The 16337-nt window shown below is 44.7% G+C and overlaps 2 protein-coding genes across 2 annotated transcripts; one reads left to right on the top strand and one right to left on the bottom strand.

The window, feature by feature from the left end:
- The first annotated feature begins 4251 nt into the window (after positions 1-4251).
- On the top strand, positions 4252-8468 carry LOC123442608 (protein root UVB sensitive 5). Its single transcript, XM_045118698.1, has 15 exons — positions 4252-4408; positions 4493-4543; positions 4676-4818; positions 5228-5328; positions 5604-5662; positions 5982-6028; positions 6097-6175; positions 6280-6352; positions 6474-6563; positions 6822-6881; positions 6991-7104; positions 7269-7329; positions 7427-7545; positions 7734-7829; positions 7902-8468. The coding sequence occupies exons 1-15, from the start codon at positions 4308-4310 to the stop codon at positions 8139-8141; spliced, it is 1434 nt and encodes a 477-aa protein (XP_044974633.1). The 5' UTR covers positions 4252-4307; the 3' UTR covers positions 8142-8468.
- A 70-nt stretch (positions 8469-8538) lies between these two features.
- LOC123442607 (DNA damage-binding protein 2) lies at positions 8539-12412 on the bottom strand. Its single transcript, XM_045118697.1, has 11 exons — positions 12074-12412; positions 11571-11661; positions 11200-11327; positions 10957-11079; positions 10752-10840; positions 10551-10671; positions 10260-10351; positions 9800-9929; positions 9471-9719; positions 9164-9360; positions 8539-9083 (listed from the first exon to the last, which is right to left on the bottom strand). Exons 1-11 carry the CDS (start codon positions 12323-12325, stop codon positions 8858-8860), a joined length of 1698 nt encoding a protein of 565 aa, XP_044974632.1. The 5' UTR covers positions 12326-12412; the 3' UTR covers positions 8539-8857.
- Between the last annotated feature and the right edge of the window lie 3925 nt (positions 12413-16337).

The following is a 16337-nucleotide window of genomic DNA, read 5'->3' as shown; positions in this document are numbered from 1 at the left end:
TTCCCATATGCTAATATTTTGTCCAAAAAAAAAATTCACTGGTCCAGAACCCTATCAGATTCTTCTCATATTGGCTATCTTACCCCATGAGTCTATAGGAGGTCAGACAATGGATAGCTTTGACGGTAAACTGATAGATGTGGTGCATTTCAAATTTAACCCGATGGACAATCCGCAAGGGGACAAAACATTGATGTGCATGTCAGGAAAAAATGTTAGATTCGCCATTCATTTGTTCAAATAACTGTTGCCATGATATGCAACTACAAGATGAAAAGGCCATGATACGGACTGAGAATACTATAGTAGAGTAAATTTGCCATGGAATCAAAAATAAAACTGGCATGGTAAGAACGATTTTTTTTTTGCCGCGACACAAACTGAAATGTGTCATAGTAGAGTGATTTTTTTCCATGAATTTCATAACAAAAACTAGATGGGATGATGCATTAGCCTTCAGTACTCAAAAACTTGATAGAATCTAGTGTGTGTGGATTACTTGAGGTCAATCAAAAACAAATTGGCAAAAAGGAGCATCTCCCCGCTGATGGGAACCTCACAAAAACTTAGTACCTTGCAGATGACCAAGACGTAGTGGTTGCCGAACCCGACAAACTGCATCTCCCCGCCGGGAAAAGCCTCTCGACAACCTCTTCTCCTCCCTGCAATGGGAGAAAGCCGGAGTAGACAGTGCCTCCTTGTTTTTCCCTCTCCTTCCTCGCCTCTTCCTCTTGCTTGAGATCCCCATGAAAGCCACCCCTCTTCCTCCTGCTCGAGCTCCCCATGGACCAACATGACGACCTTGTTGGACCTACGCCATCGCCGACTTCTCATCGCGCGTGCTAGATCGAGCAAACCAGCTCGCGGGCACCGCCGATGAGGATGCGTCGCCATAACTGCATCCTAGTCAAGTTACCTCACTAGAGCCACTCCCAAAGGATATAGTGCCACGCCATCGTCGCCTCCTGCTGCGCGCGAGGTCTGTGCCACCATTTCCTGTATCGTGGTCGCCGACGAGAAGGGGGAAATTGGATGTCCAAATAGGAACATAGCTGCAGGGCGCACTACTAGGAAAAAGCCTAGCAGTAGCGCGGGTTTTCCCTGTAGCAGTAGCGCGGGTGCCTACGCTATTGCTATGACGCTACAACTAACTTTTATAACACGCGCTACTACTAACGTGCAATAACAGTAGCAAGCTTTTAGAACCCGCGCTACTACTATTAGTTTCACAAATGAAAAAAAAAATCTCAATCCCGTGTGTTGTGTCAATGGTTCGATGCAGCAACGACAGGGGTCACCAGAGGTGCGGACGGGCAGCGGGAGACCAGATTCGGTGACGGCTGTTGGAGAGGGACCGAATCCAGGGCAGAGCAAGACGATAGTGCGAGGATCCTCTTCGCGGTCAAGGTAGAGAGCTCATGGTTGGTCATGTCGACGACCTGCGCATGCATGGGCATGGGAGGTGAGTAAAATCGGAGAAAGAAGGGAGAGGGAAAACATAAACAAGGGAGAGAGGAAGGAGATGGAGGGCGCATCGGGGCTAGTCATCGGTGGTGAGGTGCTCCGTCGTGGTGGCATGGAGGCGAGGGGGAAGACGGACGAGCTCCTGGACGCCAGCGATGCGAGGAGGCGGCTTCGTTCGGCACCATGAAGGAGGAGGTGTGCTTGGACAGGAGCACGATGGAAGAGCCTATGAAGAGAGGGGAGAGTGAGGGAAAGAGGAGGGATTCGGCCGAGGATATGGGACATTCACCTACCTTATACTTAGTAGTAGCGAGGGGTATAAACTACTACTATCAACTTAGTAGTAGCGTGTGTGTTATACCACTTGCTACTACTATGGCATGTCTCGGAAAGCATGGTAGAGACTACTTGGTAGTAGCGAGGGATATAAACTTACGCTACTATTGTCAACTTAGTAGTAGCGAGGTGTATAAACATACGCTACTACTAAGTAGCACTAGCGAGGGTTATAAATCCGCACTACTAGTAAATGTCTATCTATAAGTTTTCCTAATAGTGGCGGTGTGATGGTGAGAGGATATGGTCCTATGAATGAGTACGTTCGCGAGGAAGCATACCCAGCGATCGCTTGGTTTCGACCGACTATGTCAACTTGGTCTGCTTCAAGATTAGTGTTTTCCGATGGCCGTTGGCACGTTCACTGGGAACTCCCTCCAAACGTTTGCCAAGTAACATTTTCCGTTTGAGAATTTTTTTAATAATTAATTAAATCAGAATAGTTTTGAAGCATTTTTAGATTAAATTTAACTTTGTTTTGTACTAGCATATAAACTTTTAGAAAAAAATCAACATTGATTTCGGGGTAAAAAAGACAAAAAATATTTATTATTATAGGTCATTGTTTACACTATTTTGATCATAAAATTGCCTTTTCTAAAAAAAGTCAAAGTGTAAGGCCGTGCTTGGACTGCCGTTTTCCAACGGATTACATGCGTAAAACATACAACTGTAAGAAAAAGCGAGCGATCTACTTGGGACATCGTTTTGACGTTGTAAACTTCACACCCGGTTTCACTTTACAATTGTATTCAGCTCGTAACCCACCTGTTTGCAAAACACTGCTCAAGTCATCGTTTTCTTCCGTATTCCCAGTCTCGCTCGATCAATTGACTGGCCAAAGCGCCACAACGGCTCGCCGGAGCACGCCGAGGACATTGCCGTCCGCCGAAGGCGCCACCGCCAACCTCTGCCGCCGTTGCCTCCTGCCGTGATGGCTCCACCACCGCGGTCCGTCATCGACGTCCAGCGTCCGCCTCTGCTACCATTGATGCCTGCACCCCGTCGAGCTCCGGGCCGCCGCCGCCATGTCCGTGACGTCGCCGGAGCGTCACCAAACCTCCTTTGCGCGCCACCGCGGAAGCGCCACCGTGCGCCGCCACTACGTCTTGTCACCGTCGCCGCCGGATTCCGCGTCCGGCGCGGCGTCGTTCTACCACAGGGGAGGGCGAGGGATAACGGGGTTGTCGGGGCATCTAGCTGGCTCGCTGGTCCCTGGTGCGAGAGGTATGCAGGGCTAGAGATTCCTGGCGTCGCCGGAAGTGCAGGATTCCTGGTGCGAGTTGCGGCAAGGACGGCCATGGAGGATGGTGGTCGTCGGCTGCTTGTCTTTTTGGAGTTCCTGACCGACAAACCAACGAACCAAGCGCACCGTACACATATGGAATATATCTGGTTGTATTATACTAATCTCCAGTAATATACAGGGGTAATCCTATACAGATGTAAAACTTCTACAGGGATTCCAAGCGCGACCTAATTTTTTTGTGGAATTTTATTTACAAGTACAATGAAAGGTCAAATTTATTTTAAAAATATTTTTATATTTATTTAACTTTTTATTGAATTAATATATTTTTTTACATATAGAATGTATATACACTGAGGTTTTAAAAGTCCTCTTCAAAAATAACTACTCCCTTCGTTTCTAAATATAAGTCTTTTAAAAAATTTCAGTAGAGGACTACATACGAAGCAAAATGAGTGAATCTATACTCTAAAGTATGTCTATATACATCCGTATGTAGTCCTCCTAGTGTAACCTCCTAAAAGACTTATATTTAGGAACGAAGGGAGCATGCCTGGCCAAACGGGCCGGCCCGGCATGGCACGGCCCGCCCTGGGCCCGATTAATATACGGGCCGTGCCGTGTCGGCCCGCGTGCTGGCCTCCCAGGCCCAAGCACGACACGTGGCCTAATCGGGCCGGTCCGCGGCACGGTAGGCCCACGGCACGCACTGGCCGATTTAATTGGAAAAAAATCCCGCCCAGATCCCGCCGGTCCCGCCCCTCTCCCGTCGAGATCTCGCTCCCCCGCCCAAATCCCCCTTTTCCCGCCCCTCGCCCGCACAAATTCCCGCCCACCCGCCAGTTGGCCGCTCCCCCCGCCCAATCGCCCTTTTCCCGCCCGCCCGCTCAGATCCCGCGCGTCGCTCGCTCCCCCGGTCCCCCCGCTGGCCCGCTCCCCCCCTCCCCCCCCCATCACGTCCCTAATCGTGCCGGCACGCGGGCTCGGGGTGGCTGCCCGGGCACGGCCCATGGCATGCCTCATGCCTGGTCCGAGCACGATTAGCCAATGCCAAGCCCGGCCCGTGTCATTCCTGGCCTGCGGGCAGTTGGGCCGGCCCGGCAGGCACGGCCCGTTTGGCCAGGTATTGAAGGGAGTAGTACTATGTGTTAAAAAAAGTACTACTACTGGAAACAAACCAGTGGACTGTAAGCTGCGCTGCCTATCCTTCCATAGATTCCACCTACCGACCGGTCAGCTCAGTCCCCGGCGCCGGAGCATGCTCTCCGTCGGCGGCCGCTTCCAGTCGGGATCTCTCCCATGGCGACGGCCCCGGCCACGCTCGCACCTGGCGTCCAGCAGCGGCGCCGGCGACTCCGGGTTCGGCCCTGGATTTCACCGCTCCCTTTCTTGATTTCCCGCCGCAATTTCTCATCTCGACGGAAACGTGTCTGGCTCCTGCAGAAAGGCCAGGCCTTTGCTCGTGGAGAGGTACCGAGACGGCGCCGCCAAGAGGTGGGTCTCTTCTGCTCTGGAATCCAATAGCTCGCCGTCCATTGGTTTGCTGATATGCCTGACTGAATTTGCAAAGTGTTCAAGTCTGTATTTGCGACGAGTTTCTCGTCATCTGATTGACGTTACGAGCAGGTATATGTTGGACGGCGACTCTAAGCTGCAGGTTCATTGGGAGAAGCGTGATGATTCTTCGATGAACACCGTCGAAGATGAAACTGCGAATTCTCAGATTCCCCGGGCTCTTAGTGATTTTGTGCTTCCAGCAGGTTTTCCAGGTGAATGCTGGTATCCATCTGTGGTTTGGTTATGCATTGCTCTTGCTCTTTGTCATGGAGTATGAACTGTGGAGGTTCAGGTTTACAATCTAGGAAATGCTGTGATTGAGATGTTTTCTTAATCATAATGCAGCGGGTTTTCCAGTGATTGAACTGTGGAGGTTCAGGTTTACAATCAAATTTGTTTTGCATGTGCTGTAGTTCAAAAAAAAAAAAAAATGATCTCGCCATTCTTATCAAGTGCTGTCAAATGTACAGCTTGATTCAGTATATGTATTTTCCTCAGACTCTCGTTGTCCTGCATAAGAGGTCATTACTATTGCAGAGTTGTAGACTGACGCTATGTCTGAAACTACATATACCACTTATCAAACCTATAACTCTCTGTTGTCCCTCCTTTTTGTTTCAGAATCTGTTTCGGATGATTACATGCAGTACATGCTATTGCAATTCCCAACAAACGTGACAGGATGGATCTGTCACACGTTGGTTACATCAAGTCTTCTCAAGGTATCCCATAATCTACTAACCAAGATGTTTGCAGAAGTAAATAATGTTGTAGTGACTGAAACGATGAGCTGATGACTGCAGTAAGTATATCGTTTACAGTAGCATCTTATGTGATGTGAAATATGATCATATGGATTGCATTATTTGATAGCTCCTAAATAACTTCAAGATTCTGACACGTGCTCTCAAACGATTGTAGTCTAAAAAGACTTCCAAGCCATACTCTTCAATTATTATGTCAAGACTGATGATTAACTGATCATAGATTGGCACAGGCTGTAGGTGTTGGGTCCTTTACAGGAACTTCGGCAGCTGCTGCTGCCGCTGCTATCAGGTCATTATCAACTCTGCTATGTTTATGGGCTATTAGAAACTCGGAACTTTAATATTAATATATGTTCTTTGGAAGACAAATAATCTTCATATAGGTTTTATCTTAGCTTTGTTTCATTCTGATTTGATCACCATTATTATATTTGTATACACAACTCAAGTCTTTGTCAAATACTGTAATCAACAATTAAACATACCAGAGGGCACATACCAACATCCTAACAGTCAACATGAAACATGAATGCAAGTGGATCAGCTCATTTTATGCTCATGGTTAAATTACCTACTTTGTTTGTGCTGATGTAAATCATCTTCTGTAGATGGGTATCAAAAGATGGCATAGGAGCTTTTGGACGTCTTCTGATTGGTATGATTATGCCTGACTATTTATTCAGAATTATTTGTCCTGGAATATCTACGAATGACTTGTATTAGGTGGACGATTTGGAACACTTTTTGATGATGACCCAAAGAAGTGGCGGATGTATGCTGATTTCATTGGGAGTGCTGGAAGGTTCATGCACTAACTCTGTTAAATCATAACAGCAAATATATAAAATCAAGTGAAGAATCAAAACCCGCTTATGATATTATCTATTTACGTGTGAAATATGGCAGCATCTTTGATCTCACAACTCCTCTCTATCCTGGTTACTTCCTCCCACTTGCATCATTGGGGAATCTTGCAAAGGTATATTTAAAGCAACACATATTAATCCTTACATTTAGTTTCACATGTGACTAAAGCCTAACTCAAACTTTGTAGAGAGCTCCCTCTATAGAAAATGATTGACTCCGGACTTCTTAAGCAGGCTGTAGGAAGAGGATTTAGAGATCCTTCCAATCGTGTTATCCAAAATCACTTCGCAAAATCGGGAAATCTAGGGGAGATTGCTGCAAAGGTACTAGCTATTTCAGTACTCTCTCTAATAGTCAGTCCGGTGTCCTATTGTTCAGTGAAACCGCAGAAAAACGGTACTTGTGTAGGAAAAACGAAAATAATATTATGAGTATCCAAGAGTTCCTTTGCAGTTTCATGATCGAGTGGACTTAAAACTTCTTTATTATGCACCATTCATGTTTTTTGGTTCAGTACATAAAAGATCTTGCTGAATAATTTTGCAACTTTTTCACCAAGCAACTCCTATGTTTTTTTTCAGGAGGAAGTATGGGAAGTAGGAGCTCAGCTGGTAGGCCTTTCTATCGGTGTACTTATTCTGGTAATACTATCCACATTAAGCTCTCTTTATTTGTAATAACGAACCTCCTTCCAGTATAACAACATTAACTTTCCTCACTGTTTGACGATTCTTTGGTATTTCATTCCAGGACACGCCAGGTATACAGTCTTCATATTTAACGCTTACTCTGACATGGCTAGGTGTTCGTCTTCTACATCTTTGGTTTCGCTACCAGTCCCTAGTAGTTCTCAAGTTTCGCACAGTAAGGTGCTGGAGTTAAATTATGTTTGGTCAATTTAATAAAGCTCCATGTTTGCATGTTAGACCATGTATTTTCAGCCCATGTACATAACTGTGTAATACTACTAATGTACTACTTGTTTTTCATTCATCACCTTTATACCCTCTTCATGTCCATATTGGTAGGTTAACCTAAAACGAGCTCGGATTCTTGTGAGGTCACATGTTGCACATCATACAGTTCCTGGTGACATGCTCTTCGTTTCTTGATTTTACATTTTTCTTTTCTTGGTTGCTTTTGGAAAAATAATAATATCAATGCTTGTTTTGTCCTTCCGTTGCAGGTTATGTTGCTTGCAATGAGGAAGAGAATATTTTAACATGGGAGAGATTCTTGCAACCCCGAATTTCTTTTGGTGTGCCCATGGAGAGGATGCTCGGTGGAAAGGAATCCACTGACATGGTTTGTGTGTTTAGCAGTCCTTTTCTTTCATGGTATGAGTTGTCCAAATGCAAAGCTGGGAAGTTGGTTCTTCATGACTTCATCAGTACAAAAAAGAACTCTAGTTGAGGTTCCTTGGTAGTTATGCAACCAATTTCATTTGGCTTTTAGTACCACTTGCTCACGTGTGTTCTTAACTCTCGAAACAGGTGAATATGCTGCTGAAGCTATACAAGAATGAGAAGTACATCCTCTGCGTTGAGCGGCTTGGGTCAGAAGATCCAACATACCTGGTTACATTCAAGGTGATCTACTGCTAAATATTGGCGTATGAAAATTATTACGTACCATATGAACAAAGGCATGCTTGTTTTTAGGAGGCGGCAACGAGCATGTCGGTCCTAAGAAGCCTATGGCAAGCGCATTGGCTTCACCGAAATCAGCTGAAGCAGGACGACGTTTTCGCTTGGCTCGAAGAGAGCCTCGCTGCATTGGAGGGTGGATTTGCCGACTTCATCAGACAAATGGAGGAAGCTGGTTGGGATCAAAACCAAGTCTTCTTGAAGGTGCCAAAAGAACCTGTCTTGGTGTTGGAACACCTTGACCAGGAGGTGTGAGATAACAGATGGATCATTTTTTGGGGTTTGACTGGTGCTAACCAAATCAGTTCCAACCAAACGACAAACTGAAGCTCAAAGCCTCTGATAGTAGTAGATGTTTAGTGAGCTAGTAACAATCTGCAATGGAAGAAACATTGTTTGGCATGTGGCTCAATGTTTTGTACTGTCAAAAACAAAACAAAAAATCGTGGTTAATCTCTAGCACTATTCAGCAGTCAGTTTACGAGTAGCATGTTGGTGGATTTCTGACCCACTGAAATAATCTCAGCCATTCACATGATGGTACACTATTGTTCATGTTGGTATAGTTGGTTACTTTGCTTAGACACACCGTTTGTGCATATTAATTGTTTCATTTCATGGACAAGAAGCAGACAACAAACACTGAAACACATAGGGCAGATGATCAGCAACTTGTGTTCGAAACTGCGTTCAAGCCTATATATATATATACACAGATTTAACCCCTAAATCGCATCAGGATTCAAAAGCAACACATGCCTAATTCTAAATGTTTGTTGCTCAAGATGGCTGTGGCATACTGCCATGGTACCACAAGGCTTCAGCACATCAGGGTTCAAAAGCAACACAAAACGAACTCTAAAATGTTTGTTTCTTAAGATGATCATGCTTCAGCATGTTAAACTACGACTAGGACGCGATATGGTACCCAAAATGAGCTCCAGCAGCGGTGGTTAATACTACATCTCTCATCAAGCTTTGGATTTGCCCTTTCCCTTCGCGGTGTGAGTGAAGCGGGTCTTCTTTGCCTTCTTGCCCTTTCCACCACCACCATCTGAGTCATCATCACTACTATTGTCGTGCTTGCCATTTGGTTTCTTGTGTGAACCTGACCCGTATACATACTCCTTGACCTTCTGGCTGGTCCTCTCTTCCGTGGGATCGACCTCATTCTTTGGTTTCCAAATGAAAATGGACCTGCATGGACAGAACCACATAAGAACGGAAAGAATCTAGCATCGGTAGATATGCTGGGTAATACGGATCGAATGGCCTACCTTGAGCTCCCTGTGGCTAGGATATCATCTTGAGGATGTAGCTTGTTCACTGGGCTGATGGTGGTTATGTCAGGGTCCATCACCTCGGCCAGAAGCTTCCCAGTGCTGGTGTCTATGAAATCAATGGGATGTAGAGCAACCCCATTGTAGTTCTCACTTATGTAACGACCAATGACTGCAACTGTTTCCGAGTAATCCTGCAGAACATTAACATTTCGTATCAAAGTTGGCATGTTAGTTGTTCCAACTTGGCAACAAAAAAACCTTGAAGGAACAAAAAGGAAACAATGCATAGCCACAACCAAACCTTTGGATCCCACTCCGCTTTGAAGGGAGTCAAGTGACGGTTGAAATCATGGCTGTGCACGATTTCTCTACTTGGGGATTCCAGATTACCAAAAATATAATCCCAGACACGAATTCGGTTGTCTTGGCACGTTGTCATGATCTTATTCCCACTTCGTGGAGAAAAATATCCTGAATTAACAACCCGTCCATGAGCAAGGCTGGCAAGAGCAGACTTGGGATCAAGTTTCCTTGTATCCCAAATGCGGGCCTGTAATCACAGAGTGGTGTGAACTATTAGATAGCGGGTAAAGGAAGGGATTGTACGTATGCAGAGCAGAGCACACTCACAAAGTGATCATTCCCGCTGCTCAGAAGAACTTCAGGTTGTGCAGGATTGCAATGCAGGCCAGTTACCTTGCTACCCTTTTTATGTATAAGAATTGGTTGCCCGATTCTTTCCTTCGACCGTCTATCCAATCTGCAAGAATTAAGGGTGTAAAACAGATATATAGCTCACATGCAAGATACTCTGATATGACAAAGGCGTGTATGCTATATGTCACATATGACAATGCACAATGATATCCCTGAATCACATATGACAGTATACAGCTATATCTTGGAAGTCAAATAGAAATAGGAACTCATCACTGATAACTCCATTTGGAATTGAGTTGCCCAGCAAATGCATGAATAAACCATATTAGCATCCAAGTCAACAGTTTCAAAAGGAGCTGCATATACTGCATATAAGCTATTAATCTCAGAGAAGGTATCAAACAGCTCCTAGGAGTGCTCATTTACTCACAAGTAAAGGAACCCAAAACTATCTGCCACCAAAAGAAGACCTTTCTCGGTGTTTAAGTCCATTCCGTATATCATGCGCCAAGTGCTTGGACCCTGTTAAAAGGAACAAACAAGGTTGATTAAATCAAGCCCAAAGTGGATGCAAAAAAAAAAAATCAGAACAATGCAAACAAATGTTTGCCTAACACAGCACAAGATGCATTGAGATAAGATTGAAATGAAATGTGCACAAAACCCATTTCAGCGTAGCAATCTGTATAAGCTTGATCAGATAGCAATGGGGATAACTTACACTCCAACCATCTGGGTTGAGATTTAACAAGGGCGAGCCAATTCCAGTGTCCAAGTCTGTGCTGCTGATAGTCCCATCAGAAGAAGCTGTGTATAGCACTCCATCATTTGCAGTGTCAAACCTGAATAAGATCATATCAAGTTGCCATATTCCATCCTTGGATAAGGGAACGAATAATAGCCATCAAGCTAAAGCTCTTACTTCATACTGTTCAGAATGCAGGAGTGCACAGAATCATAAGTAATCTTCTCATGCAGCTTAACATAATCCCAAATGCCTAGTAAGCCTTTCTGTGTGGACAGGAAAACAAAGGGATTATTAGTCGCCTATAAATACCTGCAATGCGACCATACTTATAAGGAATTAAATGACCAACAAAGCCCGATGGTAGGTAGGACTGTAATACCTTGTCTCCTGATAAAAGCACATTGTTCTTAGTTGGATGAAATTCCAAGCAGGTCACGCGTCTTTGGTGAAATTTTATGTTACCACACTCCAATTGGTTAGGCACCAGAAACCGAGGCTTAACCTAAAAATAGGGAGAGGAATTTATTTTAAACATAATCGGTAGGGCTAGCAAAAACAGTTATATGGAGTGTTGCAACTGATGACGATGCGGAAAAATGACGGTGGCCATCAACTCACGCACCATGGAGATCTTGCCTTTGACTTGACTCTGGAAGACGTAATCCAGTGAAGTGTTTGTGTTCCTTCTTGGGGCTGGGATAACACCATGCTCCATCGCTACCCTGTGTGGGCAAGTCAAGGTCGTGTGACCTGCAAATTAAGTGCAAACGATGAAAGCATCATGGTACCAGTGTCTCCATCCATCCATGTCAAGCCTTCGGATTGAAGCAAATGGCAAATACATAAGCTAATAAGCTATTATGAAACACTCGAAAGTAAACATCCATCTGAGACTCATTTCTGCAGATACATGCGGTGGTTCATCAATACCGAATCTATTTCTATCCATCTTATGTCAACAGAAATGCGGAACTTTTTCAGAACTATGAGGACCTGGCATCTTGCATAGGAAGCAAGGCTTCATGGGGCAATCGATGTACACCGCCCCCTTGAACCCCGCCTCATGCCCCGTCTTCTTGCACACCTGCAACCAGAAACAACAAAGCACACATCATCAGAATTACCACGGTAAAATGACACTCGAAAGTTCAGACACAATCATCAAGGACAGAAATCTTTCCACAAACAAGAAGAAGCTCGAGACGATGCTGAAGCGGGTAGATCCTAAGTTAGTCATAATGATAAATGCGGAGTGAAGCACGCCATTTCCACAGGCAGCAAACGCAAGGGGGAAGCAACCGCTCCTGCTCCGAGCCCCCAAAACAGCCGCAGGCGCTCACCGGGGAAGCTAGCCCGAAACTTGAGCCCGAAATCTCGGAAATACACATTCTTTATGGAAAGTCACGCAAAGCGCGCAGCGAAATCGAGAGCAGAGTGCTACGAGGAAACAGGGGAAACACCGGCGGCGGCGGCGGCGGCGGCCGGCGGCTACCTACCTTGCAGACTTTCTTGAGGCTGATGGTAATCGGGCCCTTCCTGCCGCCCCTCCCCGCGGCCGCTGCCGCTACGGAGGAGGAGGAGGACGCCCTGGCCGCTGGCTCCTCCTCCTCCTCGGACCCCTCGGCCTCCATCTCCTCCTCTTCCTCGTCGCCGCCGCCGTCGTCAGAGGAGGACAGAGCCTCCTCCTCGTCGGAGCCGTCCTCGTCGGCCGCGCGGCGGTTGTGGACGAAGCGGGCGCGGGCGGCCATTGCGGGGCCCGTGTGTCGGCGGGGCGGCGGAGGGAGGCCTCGGGGGGCGGGAAGAGTGAGGGGAAGGTGTGGTGAGGGGGGAGACGCGACGGCGGGGACACAAACCGTTTTTTTTTTATTTTTCTTTTTCGAGGGGTAGGGAGACGAAGAAAGCGGTTGGGGTCGGCGCTCCTTCCTGCCCAGCCCGTTGGGCTCGCGCCGTTTGGGCCGGCGCCTGCGTTTCACAACCGGGTAGCCTATGGCACGCGGCGCCTCGACGGAAAACCTTATTTGACGCTCCGTGCGTCAAAGAGTTGACCAATCACGCAGGCACGCGACCACGTAGCCTGGCCCATTTGCCACTGTTGGCATAACTTAACAGCCGAAATCACTAATTAGCAAATACACCTTCCAGCGATTACTTTCATCTTCATAGGTTGTGACAAGTGATGCACTGTATGCGTGCTATTTGTCGCAACCTGGGGTTTTCCCTTTTTTTTCGTAGATCCGTATTTTTAAAATGTTTTATCTCCTATAAACCATGCGTTCAAATATAGAACCGTTTTCATCGTTGGCTTTCTCGCGTCGAGATCTTCAAAACTAGATCCCATGTTGATTTTACATGAAAAACCCGAAGGAAAAAACCAGACGAAAAAAACGTGCCTCACGCAATAGAAAAAAAAAACAGAAAACATAGTTTTTTTTCATTTCCGAGAGGCATGGGTCGTGCCTCTCGCAAGGCAAAACCGTGCCTCTCACGGACGCAAAACTGTGTCTCTCGTGCAAATTTGTTTTTTTTAAATCTCATTTTATAAAAATTCTTCACATCTGAAGAACATTTTTTCACAAGAAAATATTCATACTTCAAAGTTTTTTCGGAAGTTTGAAATACGTTTGCGTTTAAATTTTTTGTTCTGGAATTTCAAAACATATTCCTGTTTCAAAAAAGTTGATCATTATTTGCAAAAAATGTTCCAGTTTTCGAAAATGTTTCTGTTTTTTCAATTTGTTCCATAATTTTGAAAACAGGGGCATTTTTTAAAAGCACTGAACATTTTTGAAAATTTGTGAACATAATTTCAAAATTCATACGTTTTTTGGAAATTTGAAATTATTTTAAAATAGGCGAACAAAATTTGAAATTCTATTTTGTTTTGAAATTGAACAAATTTTGGAAACAGGAAAAATTTATGAAAAAATGAACAAATTTGAAAAAATGTGAAGTGACCATTATACAAGTTTCCAAACATTTGCTCAAAAAATAAAAATACACTTGAAAAATAAAAAAAATTGCAACAAAATAAGGAATAAGGAACAGAAACAGAAAAAAAATTAAGAGAGAAAACGGTTTAGGAACCTTCCAGAAGGTTCCCAACACCAAAATAAACCGGCTCGGAACTTCAAGAAGGTACCCAAAATGGTAAAAACAAAGCCTTGCGTACTGTGCCAACCCACTGCGGCGACAATTTGCCGCAAGTAGCGTCAAATAGGACGTCCGGCCTTGACTCATGTCTATCTCCCCTAAAAAAAAGGAGTACTTACCAAACCTTTATTTTAATAATCACGGTCCGGATTTGACAAACATTTATTAACACGATCACGGACAGGATTTGATAAAATATACTATGTACACAACCGTGTTAATATGTGCAGGTAAATCATGAGCTAATGTACTGGAATATTGATATCCCATTGCAAGCCACGGGCATTGCCCTAGCTTTCTAAAAAAATCAAATGCTTTCATGTTCCCTCCCCCCAGGCTTATAAGTCTCGCTTATATGTTTCATCAAATTTTAATCATATATTTAAATATAAAAATAAAATTACACACAATAATGTTCATATCATTGAATTTGTGTTCAAAAGAGATTTTGAATGATATTATTTTTCTATACATAAAGTGTATGTTTTATTAATTAAATTTATGATCAAAGTTCAACACAATATACGAGAGGGACTTGTAAACCAGGATGAAGGAGTACCTCACAAACAATGTGTGGTTGCAAAAATTCACCAAAAAGGAAACGCGGTGGCAAAACAAATACGATGAATCTAAAGCAAAAGTACAACTACACAAATAACAAAAAGTTCAAACTATAATTGGGCCAAAAATGCTATTGCAACAAATAAAAAATGGAAAATAAAACAAAAACAGATAAGAGGAAAAGGTTGATTGAAAGCTCAGAAGAGGTGATGGAGACATCAACATTCACAGGACAGCCCTGCCAAAACTTGGTTGTCTACCATATTTTTGATCTTTTTTGGTTTATTGCCAAAAAAAAAAAAATGGCTGCAAGTGAGGGTGAAGGACTCCTCGACATAAAATTTAGAAGCTAGTTCTTGCCAATATCAGTTAGTACTAGAGGGGGCATGAACCAAACATAACCTAAAATTTCAGGAAAAAAAGGTGAAAGAACATGCAAAAATGCTATACTTACGGGGATCATCCTACATAATTAATGAAAGGCCGAGCTGGGATCCTCTGATTGGATAAAAAATCAGGGCAATGGCCCCATCGAGTGTAATTCAGGGGATGGGGGTGAAAGAGTTTAATTGGGAAGGTTTCGTAAGAATTTAGTAATTGTTTCGTAAGTGTAGCATTTTTGTATGTTTGATATGTGTTTGTGTCAATGTAAGAAGAAAAGAAGATGTGTATGAAAAGTTTGCATTTATGATAACTTTTTTTACAAGAAACTTTCAATCTATTCATTTTCAATCAAGACGGTACAAAAAACACGAGAGGTAATAAGAATTACAACCAGGTCCATGTACCATCTAGCGACGACTACAAGCTCTTAAGCGAGCCGAAGGCGCATCGCTGTCATTGCCCTTCCCTCGTCGAAGTCGGACAAACCTTGTTGTAGTAGACAATCGGAAAGTGTCGTGATAAGGCCCAATAGGACCAATGCCCTAGAGCAACAACTATCGCTGATGAAGAAAGTCATAGATTGAAAGGATCAAACATGTAAATACGCAACCGAAGACGAACGAAGAATGGATCAAAAGAGGTCCACCAAAGACATACCTCCACACGTCCTCCGACAAAGCTAGACGCATCATCAGGACGAGATAGAACATGTAAAACATTGTTCCTACCGAGGGACATCGCCGCTGCCACACAACCTCCAATCAAGATGTTGATCCTAACAAGAACGAAAACGGAGCCCCCCCCCCGGTCGGCGAGGGGCCGAGGTCTCCGCACCTCCATGGTCCAAAGGGCATCGGGAATGAGGCAGACCAACACATTTATGATAGCTTGGTAAGGTTGTTCTCGTCCATCGCTCATTTGATCGCAAAGGCAATGGCTCATGCTAGACATGTGAATGTGATGGCTTGCTTCTGTGCATCCCTCTGGGCGGACTCCTGAGGGGCACCCGTGCATCCCTCTGGGCGGCCTCCTAAGAAGGGACGCTCGCTAGAGTGGGGGCGGCCTCCTGAGGGGCACTCGTGTTTAGCTTCGACGGGGCCCGTGCAACCCCTTGCGAAAAGATGGCTTGGAGTACTGCTACTGCAACAAAAGACCTTCCAATGGCGCCAGAAACGTGCCGACGGCACCAGGAATCCTTCTGCTACGGCTACGCCTTAAGGGACTTCCTAGGCAAATATGCAAAGGATTTCCCCCGTGGCCTTGAAGTCTTGCGTTGGTGTTCCCTCAAAGCGGAAAGGGTGATGTAGCGCAGCGATGGTAAGTATTTTCCTCAGTTTGAGAACCAAGGTATCGATCCAGTGAAGGAGTATCACAAGTGCCTGCACAAACACAAAAAGCTTGCTCCCAACGCTATGAAGGGGTTGTCAATCCCTTATAGATTGTTCGCCAAGTGAGAACTGAAAGCAACAAAGTAACAAAGCAAAGTAAAAGTGAAAGTGGAAACGATAGGTGTGAATAGACCTGGGGGCCGTAGTGTTTACTAGTGGCTTCTCTCATGAAAGCAAGTAGACGGTGGGTGAACAAATTACTGTCGAGCAATTGATAGAACCGCGCAAAGTTGTGACGTCATCTATGGCAATGGTTATATCTATAGGCATCACGTCC

This window comes from Hordeum vulgare, chromosome 3H (genome assembly GCF_904849725.1).
Source record: "Hordeum vulgare subsp. vulgare chromosome 3H, MorexV3_pseudomolecules_assembly, whole genome shotgun sequence".
NCBI lineage: Eukaryota > Viridiplantae > Streptophyta > Magnoliopsida > Poales > Poaceae > Hordeum > Hordeum vulgare.
This window is presented reverse-complemented; position numbering and strand designations above follow the sequence as displayed.

Coding starts and splice junctions, on each gene's coding strand:
- LOC123442607 (XM_045118697.1), bottom strand. CDS start 12,325: ATGGCCGCCCGCGCCCGCTTCGTCCACAACCGCCGCGCGGCCGACGAG. Junction 10,672..10,751: donor TGCATTCTGAACAGTATGAA/GTAAGAGCTTTA, acceptor GATCTTATTCAG/GTTTGACACTGCAAATGATG. Junction 9,930..10,259: donor AGTTTTGGGTTCCTTTACTT/GTGAGTAAATGA, acceptor TAATTCTTGCAG/ATTGGATAGACGGTCGAAGG.
- LOC123442608 (XM_045118698.1), top strand. CDS start 4,308: ATGCTCTCCGTCGGCGGCCGCTTCCAGTCGGGATCTCTCCCATGGCGA. Junction 6,176..6,279: donor TTCATTGGGAGTGCTGGAAG/GTTCATGCACTA, acceptor GAAATATGGCAG/CATCTTTGATCTCACAACTC. Junction 7,546..7,733: donor GAAAGGAATCCACTGACATG/GTTTGTGTGTTT, acceptor CTCTCGAAACAG/GTGAATATGCTGCTGAAGCT.